Here is a 17,806-nt window from a genome sequence, read left to right as displayed (position 1 = left end):
ATATTACTGTTTATAGTGATCTATGTGCAACAATTAGACTTCTACTTTCAACATGGGGTTTACACTTTCCAATGCCTAATTAAGCCTAGCCCGAGTCAAACTTTGGTCAGACTCCCACCTTGTGGGTAAATGTAGGTTTAGGCTGCTGATCTGCTCCGTGAGGACTTGTTTATCTTGGCCTAATTTCATTTGAAGCACATGTTTCTGAAAAATTGATAACACTTCCAGTGAAGCTCCAGCAGCACACTTGTCCCGTTCTGCTCTTCTCTTGGCTCGGGACAGGGGCAGCAGAACAGGCGTAGGAGGGGCCGAGATGAGGAGCAGCCATCGCAGCAGAGCAGGCGAGCGGAGCTAGCAGGCGAGGCTACCCAAAGTACACATCATCATGAAGTACCGAACAGCCGTCCTCCCGCGGACTTACCAGCTTACTATAAGGAGCTAGTCGCGTGTTTGGACTGGAGCTGGTGCCCCCTTGAGCCCAGCCTCGGGGATGGATTAAGGTCGGGACCTCGCACCGCTGGGCTGTGCAGAGCACGAATGGGACTCAGTGCTAACTAGAGCTACATTAGCCACGGCTAAGGACTGTAACATGGAGGTGGCGCTGGCTGACTAGCCCCGAGCTAACCGGTGGCGTTAGCTGACCAAGGTAGCGTCACAGTTGTTGTTCGTGTTTTGCATTTTATTGTGTTGATTCATGTCGAGCGGTGTCCCAGAGTTTCAGATTTTTGTTTACTAACGCCTCTAACATTAACACAATGAATATGATGAATAACACATCATTTTAAAACCGCAGATGACATTGGTGAGCTTTGTAAAGTTTGCTAGTGAGTATCGGAGAGCTATGAAACAGCTAACCCTAAGTGTTAACTGTCATATCATGGGAGTGTCCTATAAAGAACATGTTTGTGTTTCGAGTTAGATTTATTTTTCTTGTTAATTTTACTAGTTAAATCCATAGCAATTGAACGACAGGTCAACCTTTTAGTTAGAGTTATGCATTCACAGTTGATGAGTTAAACTTTTTTGATGAAATTAAGAGTTTTTTTTAGTTTCACTTTGGTACAGTTGTTTGAAGAAAATAGTCTAATCACTCTTATGTCTCTAAATGTTGTTCAGATGTGGGTAACATACTTAGAGTGACTTGTTTAACAGTGTACCATTTGTTTTTTCAGCTGGTTGAGTTTGATTTCTTATCAAGACCCTCTGAAAGAGTGGACGTCAGGCAGAGCCATGCCTCCAAGACCCTCATCAGGGGAATTATGGGGCATGCATTTGATGCCCCCAAGTATCCTTGTGGACTGTCTTTTACCAAATGGCATGATCCTAACATTGGAGTGCCTACGGGAAGCCACATTGATCACAGTCAAGCATGAGCTTTTCAAGGAGGCCAGGAAGTATCCGCTGTACCATCTACTGCAGGAGGAGAGCTCCTACATCTTTGTCAGTGTCACTCAGGAGGCAGAGAGGGAAGAGTTTTATGATGAAACACGAAGACTGTGTGACCTTAGGCTCTTTCAGGCCTTTCTCAAAGTCATTGAACCTGTTGGCAACAGAGAGGAGAAAATCTTGAGCAGAGAGATTGGTGCGTTTCTGTACATTGGTTGGATATTGCATTGCATTGGTTAACTTTTGACTTAATTGCAGGTTTTGCCATTGGCATGCCAATTTGTGAGTTTGATATAGTGAAAGACCCAGAGGTTCAGGATTTCAGAAGAAATATCTTAAATGTGTGTAAAGAAGCGGTCGATCTCAGGGACAATAACGGGCCCCACAGTCGAGCGCTCTATGTCTATCCTCCCAATGTTGAATCCTCAACTGAACTTCCACGACACATATACAACAAGCTTGATAAAGGTAATGATTCAATGTCATTTTTAATCACAGAAACATGTTCTTACCTGTGATCATTTTCACCCTAATTTTAGGTCAAATAATTGTGGTTATTTGGGTTATTGTATCACCCAGTAATGACAAGCAGAAATACACTCTCAAAATCAACCACGACTATGTACCAGAGCAGGTCATAGCCGAAGCCATCCGGAAGAAAACGCGCAGCATGTTGCTTTCCCCAGAGCAACTGAAGATGTGTGTGCAGGAGTATCAGGGAAAGTACATTCTTAAAGTGTGTGGCTGTGACGAGTACTTACTGGAGAAATATCCTCTGAGTCAGTACAAGGTAATCTAATTTAATCTCATTCTGACTGCACCTTATGCTATTGTATTCACATAACATTTTCATCCTTTCCCGATATGCCTGACATTAATGAGATTAAGTGACATTTTCAATATAGATAATACATTTATTGCCTTTAAAATCTGCTGAATACGGAAAAGACACATTAATGTAAGGTGAAGTGATGGCTTATTGCTGCCATGCACAGTATAGATATTGGACATGATAATGGATTGATAAATGTTTAATACAATTTAAAGCCTCAAAATGCCCCATTGTCTGTTGTTAACAGTATATACGCAGCTGTATTATGCTTGGACGAATGCCCAACCTGATGTTAATGGCAAAAGACAGCCTTTATTCCCAGTTGCCTATGGACAACTTTACCATGCCCTCGTATGCACGGCGGATATCCACTGCTACGCCGTACATGAACGGGGAAACGGCCACTAAGTCTCTTTGGACAATCAATGGTACACTTCGGATCAGGATACTGTGTGCCACTTACGTCAATGTCAACATCAGAGATATTGATAAGGTAAATATGTGGAAACTGAAAGACGCCTGGCTGCGACAGGCCGGCTTTAGAAGCAGGGTTTTGTAGAGTTACATGTCAAATCTGTGGAGAAGTGGCTACTATGCTAGTAAGAATATGCAGTTTTCTTGTTTTTTTCTAATTTAGATAATAATAAAAACACTGGTTATTGAATAAATGATAGATTCTAAGCAAAGCAACAACCTCTTCATAGAGAGCAGGTACCGGACCCTCGCCAGATAAAGTTATAGACTGCACCCTTAAAATATTCTACTATACAGAACTATATATAATCAACAAATGCATAAAATGTAAAGATCTAATATGAAAGAAAATGGAAAAAAAAGAATAAAAATGAAAAAAAAAAAAAAAAAGGTTGCTTTTACACTACTCTAAAATAAACCAAAGCCAATTTATTGTGTTTGCTCTTTTAGATCTATGTTCGGACTGGGATTTACCATGGAGGAGAGCAGATGTGTGACAATGTCAACACTCAACGTGTGCCCTGCTCAAATCCCAGGTACAACACAAAGTCCAAGCATTGTGTTTCATAGATGTAATTAAATTTTTCTTTACACAAACATGGTGATAATGAGAACGCTTTCTGCAGGTGGAATGAGTGGCTTACGTACGACATGTACATTCCAGACATCCCTCGCGCTGCACGACTCTGTCTCTCAATCTGCTCTGTCAAAGGAAGGAAAGGGGCAAAAGAGGTTAATATGTATTTGAATAGGAATGTAACATTGTTGCAACTTCATATCTATTGAAATGAACAGCTGCAATTGCATTTTCGAGTAGAATATCACCTATCAAGGAAACAATATCCATTGATTACCATCTCCAGTTCTCTCCAGTTGTTTTCTTCCTTCTAACTGTTTTTAAACTTTGCTTCCAGGAACACTGTCCTTTGGCCTGGGGCAACATTAACCTGTTTGACTACACACACACTCTGGTAGCAGGAAAAATGGCCCTCAATTTGTGGCCTGTTCCCCATGGCCTTGAAGACCTGCTTAACCCTATTGGGGTCACGGGTTCAAACCCAAATAAGGTGAGTCAAAGTGTTCTTCCTTTACACTCGAGTTGTACTGTAGTTGGATCAATATTTAATTATGTTATATTTGAACATTATTAAATATATACCATGAAAACAGGCCATTACCTTGAAGCATCTGCAAATAACCTTCAAGCCCCTTGACCCAATTGTAAATAGCGCCGCTAACAGCCTGCCTACAGACTTTCAGATCAGGGTGTAAGCCTTCTCGATTTTAATGACCAAGCTTCTTATCCCACCTAATTACACACCACACACTTCATTGATTACATCTAACACCTCAGGTGACCTTACTTTGTCCTCCACTCTCTCATGTAGGAAACGCCTTGTTTGGAGTTGGAGTTTGACCATTTCAGCTGTCCAGTCAAATTCCCTGACATGACCATTATTGAGGAACATGCTAACTGGAACATATCCAAAGAGCTTGGCTTCAATTATTGCCACACTGGCCTTGTAAGTGATCTATAATAAGAAATCATAGGGCAACACGTTTTTTATTGTATTTTTATTTTGTGTTTTTTTTAGAGTAATAGAATAGCTCGGGACAACCCTCTCACAACTGTGGACAATGAGCAGCTACGGCATCTGTGCAACAGAGACCCTCTATCAGATATTACTGAGCAGGAGAAAGACTTTCTGTGGAGGCACAGGTAATAATCTATCTACTTCCATGTTCAAATTTCAACATGGTGGAGTCACTCATCGTGTTTCTAAACACTATGTTTCTTAGACATTATTGTGTCAACATACCAGAGATCCTTCCCAAAATCCTCCTGGCTGTGAAATGGAACTCCAGAGATGAGGTTGCACAGGTGAGCTCAAATTCTTACGGCTGAAACATTTGCTTTGAAGCTTTTTATTGTAAACATACATTGCTAATAAAACACTACATTATCACATGTCAAATCACTCAGCTTTTCTTTTAAATTTCTTGCTGTTTTAGATGTATTGTCTTCTGAAGGACTGGCCTGCTATTAAGCCAGAACAAGCCATGGAGTTGTTAGATTGTAACTTCCCTGATCCAATGATCAGAGATTTTGCCGTCAAGTGCCTAGACAAATATCTAACTGATGACAAGCTCTCGCAGTACCTCATTCAGCTTGTTCAGGTGAGATGTCAGTGGCACCTTTGTCCTGTTCAACTCATAATTCTGGGTAAACTGGAAAAATCATTCCATACTTTGAGCTAGTTCTCCATAAGATTACTTTGTAAACCAATCCTTCATTTTACAGGTTCTAAAGTATGAGCAGTACCTTGATAATCCACTTGCACGATTTCTACTGAAGAAGGCACTTACCAATCAGAGGATAGGACATTTCTTCTTTTGGCATCTAAAGCAAGTCTTTGAACATTTTCTGAAATATTTTTATGCCTGGAGAAATAAAACCGATATTCATTTGCTCAGGTCAGAGATGCACAACAAAACAGTGAGTCAGCGGTTTGGGCTGCTCTTGGAGTCCTACTGCCGTGCGTGTGGCATGTACCTGAAGCATCTCAGTCGACAAGTGGAGGCCATGGAGAAGCTCATCAACCTGACAGACCTCCTCAAGCAAGAAAAGAAAGATGAGGCACAAAAGGTAATGACACACGGACTGTAGTCAAAGACTGTACCTTTCTTTTTTTTTCAAGGCTTCTTCACTCAGTGTTCTCCTACCTCATTTTGTAAAAGCAATACTTTGTGACAAATAAGGCCACTGTATATTGAGTTACTAAAGTAACTGCGGTTCTATGAGTCCCAGATGACTTGTCAGAGACGGTGCTTTAAGCACTAAATGACTCCCTTCAGGCATGCGCAGTAGGGTTGAAATGGAACAAGTGGTTAGTATGGGAATTGGAGACTGCTGGAGCACCAGGAGAGCACCAGGAGAGCACCAGGAGAGCACCAGGAGAGCACCAGGAGAGCACCAGGAGAGCACCAGGGTAGCACCAGGGTAGCACCAGGGTAGCACCAGGGTAGCACCAGGGTAGCACCAGGAGAGCACCAGGAGAGCACCAGGAGAGCACCAGGGTAGCACCAGGGTAGCACCAGGGTAGCACCAGGAGAGCACCAGGAGAGCACCAGGAGAGCACCAGGAGAGCACCAGGAGAGCACCAGGAGAGCACCAGGAGAGCACCAGGAGAGCACCAGGAGAGCACCAGGAGAGCACCAGGAGAGCGTTAGAGGAAATTTTGTTATGTCCTTAGGCAAGCTATTTGCACCCACATTGCCTAGTAAAGCACTGTGTGTGCCTTGAAGGTGGAAAAAATGTATAATAATATGGTGCCTAGGGATGAAAGCTGATTGTGTTCTGATGGGCAATCCTGTTTCACTTCCCCCATCTGAAAATGATGTTCTAAAGCTGTGCATGGGCTCAAAAATGTATGTATTCCATTCGGTTCAAAAATCAGGTCACCGAATTTAAGAGAAAAAAAAGAGATAATGCTTATTAATGAACATTACAACAACTAAATATGCCATCAATAGATCAAAGAATTTCAAAAGAAACCAAAAATGGTTCACTCCTTAAGTATGTAGAAAACTAAATGGAGACATTTGGTCGGGGTGTGAATCTTTCAAAATCAGGTGATTTGATTGAAATAAAATTTGATTTGATTGAAATAAAATTTCAATCAAACCCCCAAAAAATTTTGGGGTTTTGAAACGTCCTGATTCAAAAACTTTCTCATTAGAATTTATTTAATAGCCTATTATTGAAGAATTGGACTGTGGCCCTTTAACACGACAAGTTGTGGCTGTAGCTTTCCTCTGCTGCCAATAACAACTCGGCGCAAACCATGGAGCAAAGTGATTCAAAGTAGAGCTAATATATCCCAGTCATCCCTCCTCTCTCACCCTGGTGTCTGAGAGTACGCTCGGTGACAGCCCCCCTTTTCTTCCTCCTAGAGAGAGAGAATCCAGCAGCACACATTGTTTTAATGAAGTAGCAGCATAACACGGTGTTATAAAGTGTTTAATACAACCTACTGGTTTTTACCAGCTACTGACGATGTGAAAGACTGGCTTAAAGGAGACTGGCTAATGCAGGGCTGGACTGGGAGAAAAAATCTGCCCTGGCCCTTTTGGTCTGGACCGGCCCTCATCTAGATGATGCATGTTTCAAACAACCAGTTCATATTATCAGTGAGCTAAGCTAAACTTATTATTTGTTATATTTAATTCAACTGTGACTGGGGGATGTGGTCCAAAACGGGACTGCTTTTCTGTTTTAGTGCATTTTAGATGGCTAACTTGGTATTTTCTATGGCCTGATGTAGTAACATTTTGCAGTTTACTGTTCCATAGACCCTACTGCTTCAAAAGAGTTAGGTTAGTTAAGAGTTATTATTTTTTTACAAGCCATTCTTATTAAATCTTTAACAGAACAAATTTACAGTTGGTTTTAATTGAGATGACTGCAAATCAAAATGTACCAGATGATACAACTGATTTTTTTCTACAATGGAACACTCCTGTACAAATGAGGGATTACACAAACTTACGTAAAAAAACGTAAATATAATAAGTTACCATCAGGTCCCCCTGTTAGTGCCTCCAAAGTTTGCTTAAAACGCCCCTGGAGGGTCACAGCAGGGTGGTCTAACATGGCCCCTAAACATTTATCAGGACGTCTGAGCTTGGGTTTAGTGTAACTTTTCAGTTTAGTAGCCTTTGCTTCTTTGCTGAGATCATGTCAGAAATACTCGCTGTGCATCCTCGGTTAACACTTTGATCATATAAAAATTTACAAAAATTACCTGTTTTTTTTTCAATGGGCTAAAATAACCAGCAGTGTAGAGTGACTTTATGATCTTATCCCTACTGAGCTTGTTAATTATATCTTATGTCTTACTTGCCTTTTATTGATCAAGCTCATAATTGCAGCTGCAGCCTAGAGTGCACGTTGCTGCACAGCACAGAGGCTGGCGCTCCCGAGTACAGCACTGGCACTGGCTTTGCCACGGCCCCTTCTGGGTGACAATGAGAAAGACTGAGCTGGGCCAGGGGCCACAGTGAACTCAGACCAGAGAGAGCATAGAAAGAGAGTTGTTTGAGACTGGGCCATTAAACCGTGACATCTGGACTGTGCGTAGTGTTGCGCTGTCCTGATAGTGACCGGCCCAAAAGTGCCAATCCAGACTGGCACTGACTCAATTAAAAATTTATATTTCCAGAATTTGGAAGCGATCTTTTTAGAATAGTTTTATTTTTTCAACACTTCTAACATTTGCTTTTTCCCAAAGGTCCAAATGAAATTTCTAGTAGAACAGATGAGAAGACCTGACTACATGGATGCTCTGCAAAATTTCACCTCTCCTCTGAATCCTGCACATCAGCTGGGCAACCTTCGGTGTATATTATGTTTTTTAAACAATGTAATGTTTATTACCGGTAATACAGAAATTAACAATACATTTGCTTTTCAGGTTGGAGGAATGCAGGATGATGTCATCAGCCAAAAGGCCTCTTTGGCTAAACTGGGAAAACCCAGACATGATGTCCGAGCTTCTTTTTCAAAACAACGAAATCATATTCAAAAATGGTGATGGTAAGTTTGTTCTGTGCATCTTGAATGCAGTTTGAGGGCCTGTGCCACATTTAGTTCATATAAGCGCACACAAACAGAGGAACTATGAAGTGCTGAGTGAATGCAGCGTGATGCGCTCTGAGAGTGAAGGGCATAATACAATCCACAGGAACTAGCTTATGTCTCCTCTTTGTACAATATTCAGGAAGATGCCTTGGTCTTTGTTGAACTACGTTTGAAGGGAACCACTTGTGCATCAACTGTAACAAAATACATTTGACAGCTCTGCTTCATTGTGCAGCAGAGAGTTGATCAAAGAGGTGTGTGTGTGTGTGTGTGTGTGTGTGTGTGTGTGTGTGTGTGTGTGTGTGTGTGTGTGTGTGTGTGTGTGTGTGTGTGTGTGTGTGTGTGTGTGTGTGTGTGTGTGTGTGTGTGTGTGTGTGTGTGTGTGTGTGTGTGTGTGTGTGTGTGTGTGTGTGTGTGTGTGTGTGTGTGTGTGTGTGTGTGTGTGTGTGTGTGTGTGTGTGTGTGTGTGTGTGTGTGTGTGTGTGTGTGTGTGTGTGTGTGTGTGTGTGTGTGTGTGTGTGTGTGTGTGTGTGTGTGTGTAGATCTACGGCAGGACATGCTGACGCTGCAGATCATCAGGATAATGGAGAACATCTGGCAGAACCAGGGCCTTGATCTCAGGTAGGATCCTCTCTCTCAGACAGCCAGGATGCACTTATGGCACTCAACTGCTTTCATGTTCTTCACTTTGTACTTGAATATAGATGAGCTGCATCTCTGGCATCACCTCAGGTCGTGTGTGACCACTATATAGATGAGATTATGCTGTTAAGCATGCTCAATGAACAAGCTATTATGTTTGAGACCAAGTTAGAAATGATTTTTCATCCTTTCCCATATTAACACACTGTTTATCTTTCAGGATGCTGCCATATGGTTGTCTATCTATTGGGGACTGTGTGGGTTTGATCGAGGTGGTGCGGAACTCCCACACCATCATGCAGATTCAGTGCAAAGGCGGCCTGAAGGGGGCGCTGCAGTTCAACAGTCACACACTGCACCAGTGGCTCAAAGATAAAAACAAGGGAGAAATGTGAGTAAGCAGATTTCTCCAGGAATGTTTGCCCTCAAATTTGGTGATTTTAAGACAGAAATGCATACCTGGGTTTCATTACAAAACTAGTACTTTGTTTTTGTCAGCAGAGTCAGCTCTGTGACGCAAAGTGTAATGTATTAGTGAAGTTATAAATCATACTCTCTGCAAATTTGACACTAACTCTAGGAAAATATTAAGTACATTTGTCCTGCCCATGCGTCGGCACAGATTCCCATTATTACTTTGTTTTGAGATTAGGCTAAAACAAGTGTGATTTGTACAAGATTAGCCCTTGATGAACTCTTCTATTCTGTGCATTTTTAGGTACGATCAGGCCATTGATCTCTTCACGCGGTCTTGTGCAGGATACTGTGTTGCCACATTCATCTTAGGCATTGGGGATAGACACAATAGCAACATCATGGTCAAAGATGATGGACAGGTTGGCAGTGTTTTTTGTTTTTTTTTAAAATATTTTTTCATAAGGGGAACTGTTTTCTTAAATATATATTTGTTTGAAGCTTTTTCACATAGATTTTGGTCATTTCCTTGACCACAAAAAGAAGAAGTTTGGCTACAAGAGGGAGCGTGTTCCCTTTGTGCTCACACAGGACTTCCTCATTGTCATCAGTAAAGGAACTCAGGAATGCACTAAAACACGAGAGTTTGAAAGGTGAGGTGTAATGTCCTAGTGCAAGTTTGGATTGATTTTAATTCTCTGAAAATTACTCACATCTCATGTAAAAACTAGTACGTACACAGAAGTAGTGGCAAACTCCAGCAAACTCACTTCTGCTTTCCACTTTCTGCTGTAGTCCATATAAATCTTTATTATTATAATAGAATTATTATCGACTAATGAAAACTTTAGTTTAGCACCATCGATCCAATAAACGACTTGAGACCTACAGCCTTAGACTGATGTGTCCCATTTTCAAGAGTTACTCCAATGACACATTTCTTTACTATGCTGTTACATTGCATGTAATTACTGTGTTGTGAGGTTCTAGTCCGGATTATGTGGCATTTGCAGTATGCTCACAACCAGATTTAATTTAGTGTTATTTTTTTAAATTTCCCAAATTGTTTTCTGGCCCTAAATAAGGAATATGCTTTTCAAAGTGTTCTCAGACATTTGTGTTTCTTTATCCGTGTCACAGGTTTCAGGAAATGTGTTACAAGGCGTACCTGGCGATCCGGCAACATGCCAACCTCTTCATTAACTTGTTCTCAATGATGCTGGGCTCTGGGATGCCAGAGTTGCAGTCCTTCGATGACATTGCCTACATTCGAAAAACGTTGGCACTTGACAAGTCTGAACAGGAGGCCTTGGACTACTTTATGAAACAGATGAACGATGCTCATCACGGCGGCTGGACTACAAAAATGGACTGGATTTTCCACACAATTCGGCAGCACGCCATGAACTGAGCCGTCTGAATTAGCATTAGCAAAGTCCACATGAAGGTTCGAGGTGGCGTCTCCTCATCTACACTACCTAGTAAATGAAGATGGTGCAAGCTGAGTAGAGCAAATTAATCCATAATGCAATCGCACTAAACTGTCTCATATTTACCACTTAATCTGTAGCCTACAGATGTCCGAGGTTCAAGATTTAAAGATTTAAAAAAAACTGACTTTGTACAGTAGTGTATTGGAGCATACGGCGCACATATTCCTTTTGTTTACTCTGAGCCAAAGTACTATGAGTGTACCCCACGACTCTGCAGTCTTACAGTACTGACACTATTCCAGTCTGTGTGTACGCAAAGCACTGATCCCTGCAGTATGTGGCGTGTTGTTTTCAGTATTATTGTTTTGGGTCCCATGTCTGTTGTTCATTAGAGAGCTTTTTGTCCAACAGGTGATGCTTTATGTGCTGGTTTTTGCAGCAAAGGCACGAGGAAAAGTCTCCTTTTGTGTGTGGTTATGTTACACTATGCAACATGTGCTACAATGAAAAGTAGTGATGCAGATCGTATGTGCATTCCCTGGCGTGCTGTGACATTTGCCTGTCCATCCAGCTTTTGCTTCTTAAAAGTGGTAATTTCATGTTTTATGTTGTCTTTTGTATTTTTATTTAGACCTAAACAGACAGTGGAAGGCTGACCGAAATGTTTTCAAACTGTTGAAGTGTCCCGTTTCCTTTGGCTGTTGTTGCTACAGATCGAATATTGTGAAAAAGTAATTTAGTTTCAGTTTTTAAGTCTAAAAAGTTATTCATAGATTCAGTTCAATGATGTCGTCTTTTCTTTTATATTGTTAGGATTTTGACTTACAGTTGAAAATGAAAGAAATTATTCCACATCATCACTTAACAATAACTTTAACTTCAACTACTGACTAGTACTACTTTTTCCATAATATTCTAATGTGCCCCTATATTTCAACGTTGTCGTCTTTTATCTTGTGTTTATTGCATAGGCTGGAGGTCATTTATTCTTGTAACCAAAATGGCTAGTAGCGATGCCATCCACAGATATTTGCAAGAAGTGCAATGCTTTCCTCTGCAACCATAGCGACTCTGTACAGGATACAGAGCAGTGGGCCGGACCCAATCAAAAATAAAAATACTAATTTTGGCCCTTGGTAAAATGTTCTCCCTGTGTGCTTCTGTTTCTGCATTATGCATGAATCCTCAACTATCTCCTTTTTGTTTGATGATGTTTACTTGAATTTTGGGTCTGAATCTTTGTTACTCGTGTGAAGTAGAACAAAGTCTCGATGAAGGTAACTGATACTGGTATGTGCAAATGTTTTCCTTGAATAACTACAGAGGTAATATATTTTTGTATCTTTTAGAATGTAAACTCGTATGTAACTGCTAAACCAAAAAAAAAAAAAAACTAAACCAGAGGAATCATGCATATCATCATTGCTCATTGACCGCTTTGTATGGAAGATGGAAACGGACCAGGATGTGGTGAAATTGGAATGAAGGACAGGGAAAGTGAGAGTTGAAGTACAAATTATAAGACGCAATGATGCATGTTTCACTGTTATATATCCACATTTGTATATTCTTCTTAAAGCTCCTCACATTCTTGTTTTTGTCATCTTCATTTGACCATGCCTGTTAAGAACAACTGTATGCATTTATTGTACACATTGAATAAAGCATTTTCCTATCAAATCAACATGGATATCGACACCGAGACAATGTACAATATGCAAGGCACTTTGAGTATTATTCAAAACAACAAATATGAAGTTAGATGAAAACTATTTTGAGTCCTTATTGTAAAATCTTATCATTAAAACTAAAAGAGGAATCTTAAATGGTGGCACATTGATTTACCTCAGGCAGAAGACTGGACCTCCTGAGTAATGTATAACCTTTAGCTTGTTTGTTGTGCCCTCCCTCGCTGCTCAGATGTGACAGGTACTGGGTGAGTTTGACCAGGCCCACCAGCAGAACCCCGCCCCCCAGCATCAGACAAGGCCAAAGCAGAGCCAGTACCACCGTCCTCAGGGAGTACTTTCGGTCCAGGATTCCATCTTTGGGCTGCTCTGATTGATCGGTGAGGCAGGTAAAGGTCCTCCCCTGATAAGTGTCTAAACTCTTCTTCACCTCCTCCACTTCTGAGGCAAGAGTGGGAGCGTCTAGATGACATTTGGGCACATAGAAGCACTGCAGGAAATAAAACATACAGTACTATAAAGTAAAAAGCTCTGTACATCAAGGAACCACACTCCCGTTCACACACGTTTACATGGTGTACACAGATTCTGGGGGGAGGTGGTTTAAGTGTCTTGCCCATGTTCACAACGACAATATTCACCTGAGGGATCTGCGATTGAACCTCTCAACTGTGGGTCAGTGGATTTGATCACTCTACCAACAATGTTCATGTCATTCAATGTTCATGTCGAGCTACTGTTGCCACAATGCAACAAAAACAGTATTTATTTCAAATATATATACATCTCGTAATAACGAGATAATTATCTCGTGATTAGAGATTACTAATAACAAAAATTAGAGATTTTTCTGAATACAATGAGCTTCCGTAATATGGTGCTTTTTGTGGATCATCATAAACACTAATTTAGATAGTCAGAATGGTAATTGCATTCAGCGCATTTGTTTTTTATGCAGCTTAACAGTTCCAAAAGTACTTGAAACACACACTGAATACTCTTAAAGATGCACTATGTAACCTGCTTGTCTCCATAGAATAGTCAGATCTTCAGAGAGGCAAGCATGCTCCTGTCATGTTGTTTTTTTCTTTGTCTATTTAATAAAAACAACTGCAATTGGTTAAATGCAAGATAGATACATTTAATGCTGTATTGGGGAACATTCCAAAGCAATAACAACTTCATGGAGTCAAGCAGGTGGTGAACCCGAAACCAGAAAATGTACATAGTGCACCTTTAATAGTGAGACTACATCAACATAACAGGCATTTGAAAAAAACATATTATGTTAAGAATTTCAAAATTTTCATAAAATGTTAGTTGGAAATGCAACATCTCAAATGTTAGTTATTTCCCTCTCTCTTGTACCTCTGGAGTGAGCAGCACAGCCTCCTCGTCGTAGTGCAGCAGTCCCTGTCCCGTCCCGCTGAGGTTAACAGTGGCTCTGAGACACGGGACGGTGCTCACGCCTCTGCAGCTCACCCACTCCTCCAGCACCTGTGTGTGGACCAGGGTGCAGTTGGCTCGCCCCTCCCAGTCACTGAAATAACAGCAGCAACTGGACATTCTCATTTCACACACTTTAACTCTGTACTCCTGCTCTCCTGGGAGTGAGCTAAATTATATGTCTTTCTTAAGGGTACACGACGTAATGTTGTCTTCATCCTGATATTGTTGCTTTGCCTGCAGTGTTCCACAGTATGACTTTAAATGTATCTACTGTATCTTCAATGAGACAAGGAGGCGACGCTACAAGGGCAAGTTACAAATCAGATCTGTGGAGAAGCAAATCCACACACAGTAAAGAAGGTGTGTAGATTTAGCAGGGGGGAAAAAACACAATTCTAATGCCATACTGTAGAACCTTCCAGACAAAGCTATAACACTTTCACAATGACAAGCAAATGACGGACACTCCACCAGAAAATAACTAGTGCACCTTTATATAGAATACTGATTATTATAATATATTTTTAATGTTTAATTGTTTGTTTGCCTTTGTAGTGACGCTTATATTCTGAAAATCACTTTACACTCCTGTACCTGTTGATGTGTGGCTTGACGATGGTGAATCCGACCACAAAGAACATAAGGACAGCGAAGGCCATCATAGTGAAGCCCAGCAGGATGGCTCTGTCCTCTCCGATGCTGGACACAGACAGTAGAGTTCTGCTTCGCTGTGCTCTGTGCGAGTCGCATCCTCTGCTCCACTCCTGCTCCGGAGCGGCCGCCGTATTCTCCAGCTCTCTGTGTATGTCATATTATAATACTGACAAAAACATTTATCTCAATGTAGGACACAATAATTGGATCCTATTTTGGAAACCCAACAGAGTTTTGCTAAAATGACCCTTTAAATGTTTTTTTTTCTTTTTTAAATAAATAATTATTATATTTTTTGGGTTTAGCAATCAAGCCTTGAGGACACGCAACCTTCACACTTTTACACAGTTCCTTTAAATGTATTTGAGGAGCAGACAAATATGAAAGGGCAATAATGCCCACAAAAGTGCAGAAATATAATTTTTATACCATTGTTTGATATAAATTTGTTCCATTCTTGGTATTTAATCACTTTTTGCTGCTTTTTGTGAGACTTTATAATAAGCAATATAATCCAATTTTGCAGTGGTGTACGGTCGGGGCAATCAAAGCAAGCGGTGATTAAGATAAGATAAGATAAGATATTCCTTTATTGTCCCACATGGGGAAATTTCATTGATGCAACGCAGGTAGATACAGAGGCAGATACAGAGGAAAAGAACAGATCACTTATAGGAAGTTTGAAAAACACTTTCAGTAGAAGATCTCCTATAAACAAAAACTCCCATAGACAAAACCTCCCATTTCACAACAAGGGATGGAGGGGAAAAAATAATAAAGATAAAAATAAATAAATACATAAATACCATTGCATGTGATCACGACAGTAATTGCACATGAATATGTGTTAACTAATGGCCAGAAGTGACCAACATAATTTAAAAATTACAGTGTGTCATCATAACTATATGGAAATTGTTCCGAAATATATCCAAATAAGCCTGTTTTCCCCTCACTTCTGCACCTGAAGCTTAAGCCTTGCTGAGCATGTGCAGAGGAGAAGCGAAGCAACAGCAGCGCCAAGTTTCAACACGTGACTTATAGCTTTTAGAGACAAGTCTTGGTTTGTAGCTAAGCACTAATCTGTTTAATGAATTGGTCGTTGAAGTGAGACTTTTTAACCCATCCAGCGGATTGAACAGGTGGGATAGTTTAGCTCAGTGGGATAGACCTCCCCCTTCACGCGGGTTTGAGACAGGCTGTTACATCTTTTACTTTTGCGTGCACAAATATTGACGAACACCTCAGATCTGCTTGCCTGTCCTTAAAAGTCACCGTACACATCTGTATTTTGCATATATTCAACTTCCATATTATCATCGATAATGTTATTGATTGCCCACCTCTTGTCCTATGCTAACCCATCAGCCACAACATTATGACCACCAGCAATAGGGATGTAGAACACATTACAATAGAAAATATTGGGCTTTTATGGTTGGATCTAATTTGTTTTGAAGCTGTAACTCCTTATTTATCACTTCTCTAAAAGAGCAATGAAAATGTTACACACTCACTGATTAAATGTTTAAGGATGGGATCAATGAAATCCTGCAGAGATTTAAGTGTGTTTTAATTTCAGAAGATGTCATGCACATCGATCAAATTTATTATTTTGCTAGTGCGCCCCAGAGATTTGACAGCAGACAAAATGCAAAACTGTCATTTGTTTTTCTATGACTTTTATGATCAAGGTCCAAATTAAATCCGAAATTGATTCTCTGTATTTAGCTCTGTTTGTTTTGTTTTTATATTGATTTGACATTTGCTTTTGTTTCAAAATCAACATTTTGAACCTTCATGACCAAAGCTCATACACAGATCTTTTAGATTTATTATTGCCAACATATAGATTTTGTCACTTCTGAAGTACAATATTACTATGCATGTACTGCCAGGATATTGTATAATGTTTGACTATCATCTTGTTATACTGTATACAACATGGGCTCACAAGCCTTGTGAGGCTTCATTAGTGAGAAAATATCTCAACACTATGGGTCTATTATATCACTATTTTGTTCTTCTTCACTATGGCATTACATTAAAATTCAGAAGTTCAGACTATGTTTATGAAGATGAAAGATTCATTTATCATAGTCCTTATGTTACAGATATTTGTTTAGGATTGTACATCATAAGATATTGTAGTATTCAAGTAATGATCAATGTTATATCAATTTGAGAACCACTGGCATATAGATCATAACGGCCATTTATATGAAGTCCTAAACATGAAAATACCGAGCCAAAGTACACCACTTTGAACAATGGGATAGAAGAGTAGAATAAACTGATGCTGATGATTAACAATGATACAGCGGCCAGATCTGAGCCTGACCTAAATGCCAAATAGCCTACGCAGTCATTTCTCAGGCTTTTACTGGCCTTTTTCATGCCACATCTTTCACATCTATGTATGTATTAACTATCCAAATATCATACTTTAAAAAAAACTTTACTTTATCCCAAATAGCATTTCTATTTTTGTGAGCTGCCAGTTGTTCCTGCTCTCTCTTACCGTGTCTGACGTCTGCGCGCGCCCTGCAGATTGATGTTAATGGGGATGTTGAATGACCTCCGGGGAGATGCCGTGTTCAAAAACATCCCTGAGTTTATCCCTCAAAATCTCAAACTCACTTGTGACAAACTTCTGTGACAGTTCTTGTCCTCAGAAAGCAGATCATCTGTCTCCTCTGATGGGCCTGGAAAGCAATGCACCCTTCATTTACTCTGGAGCTGTTGACAAAGCTCAAAGGTGAGAGCCGAGCACCTTCCGCCCTCATGACTGTCACCATGGAGACGGGCGCCGGTACGGCAGGTATGATGCTAATGGCCTCTCTGTGGATCAGGGCATCCCCGCAGTGATTTGTTTTGGAAAAGAGAAGCAGAAGGGATTAGAATGCTGAGATGTAATGATGAAGAATTACACTTTGACAACAAGAAGAATGGACAAAAAGAGACGGGGAATGGCAGCACATTTAGGTGAGTCTCGAGTACACTTGGTGCAGTAGTTCAGAAGTAGAGATCTAAACTAGTACATTTTCCAGACTGGATATTTCGTTGCTGGAGATGTTATTGCTTTGTCTAAAATGTTTCACAGTATGACATTAAAATTAACATCTATTCAGGTACAGGTGTTTTTATAGCAAAAATAAAGGATACCTTGACAAACATGCATTCTACGAGCATC

The 17,806-nt window shown here is 40.4% G+C and overlaps 2 protein-coding genes across 2 annotated transcripts; one reads left to right on the top strand and one right to left on the bottom strand.

Moving 5' to 3' along the window:
* The first annotated feature begins 270 nt into the window (after nucleotides 1-270).
* On the top strand, nucleotides 271-12,506 carry LOC140356340 (phosphatidylinositol 4,5-bisphosphate 3-kinase catalytic subunit alpha isoform). The gene is made up of 21 exons (XM_072441212.1): nucleotides 271-646; nucleotides 1,173-1,582; nucleotides 1,645-1,854; nucleotides 1,926-2,176; nucleotides 2,466-2,711; nucleotides 3,143-3,228; nucleotides 3,319-3,424; nucleotides 3,607-3,759; nucleotides 4,081-4,215; nucleotides 4,288-4,412; nucleotides 4,493-4,574; nucleotides 4,706-4,870; nucleotides 4,995-5,098; nucleotides 5,168-5,339; nucleotides 7,984-8,090; nucleotides 8,167-8,288; nucleotides 8,876-8,954; nucleotides 9,196-9,366; nucleotides 9,694-9,811; nucleotides 9,891-10,042; nucleotides 10,530-12,506. The coding sequence occupies exons 2-21, from the start codon at nucleotides 1,231-1,233 to the stop codon at nucleotides 10,798-10,800; spliced, it is 3,207 nt and encodes a 1,068-aa protein (XP_072297313.1). The 5' UTR covers nucleotides 271-646; nucleotides 1,173-1,230; the 3' UTR covers nucleotides 10,801-12,506.
* Nucleotides 12,507-12,643: 137 nt separating this feature from the next.
* kcnmb3 (potassium calcium-activated channel subfamily M regulatory beta subunit 3) lies at nucleotides 12,644-17,310 on the bottom strand. The gene is made up of 4 exons (XM_072440471.1): nucleotides 17,135-17,310; nucleotides 14,554-14,757; nucleotides 13,879-14,050; nucleotides 12,644-13,000 (listed from the first exon to the last, which is right to left on the bottom strand). Exons 1-4 carry the CDS (start codon nucleotides 17,218-17,220, stop codon nucleotides 12,644-12,646), a joined length of 819 nt encoding a protein of 272 aa, XP_072296572.1. The 5' UTR covers nucleotides 17,221-17,310.
* Between the last annotated feature and the right edge of the window lie 496 nt (nucleotides 17,311-17,806).

Source organism: Eucyclogobius newberryi, unplaced genomic scaffold (genome assembly GCF_026437365.1).
Source record: "Eucyclogobius newberryi isolate DKJ021-1_F unplaced genomic scaffold, fEucNew1.0.hap1 SCAF_12, whole genome shotgun sequence".
NCBI lineage: Eukaryota > Metazoa > Chordata > Actinopteri > Gobiiformes > Gobiidae > Eucyclogobius > Eucyclogobius newberryi.
The sequence above is the reverse complement of the archived record's forward strand: the minus strand, read 5'-3'. Positions and strand labels throughout refer to the sequence as shown.

Bases quoted from the DNA above. Each gene is read 5' to 3' on its own strand.
- LOC140356340 (XM_072441212.1), top strand. From the start codon at position 1,231: ATGCCTCCAAGACCCTCATCAGGGGAATTATGGGGCATGCATTTGATG. The intron at 1,855-1,925 runs GTAATGATTCAA...CCCTAATTTTAG, and splicing joins ATACAACAAGCTTGATAAAG to GTCAAATAATTGTGGTTATT. The intron at 10,043-10,529 runs GTGAGGTGTAAT...TCCGTGTCACAG, and splicing joins AAAACACGAGAGTTTGAAAG to GTTTCAGGAAATGTGTTACA.
- kcnmb3 (XM_072440471.1), bottom strand. From the start codon at position 17,220: ATGTTTTTGAACACGGCATCTCCCCGGAGGTCATTCAACATCCCCATT. The intron at 14,051-14,553 runs GTACAGGAGTGT...CTGTTATTTCAG, and splicing joins GTCAAGCCACACATCAACAG to TGACTGGGAGGGGCGAGCCA. The intron at 13,001-13,878 runs GTACAAGAGAGA...TATTTCCTGCAG, and splicing joins CTGTGCTGCTCACTCCAGAG to TGCTTCTATGTGCCCAAATG.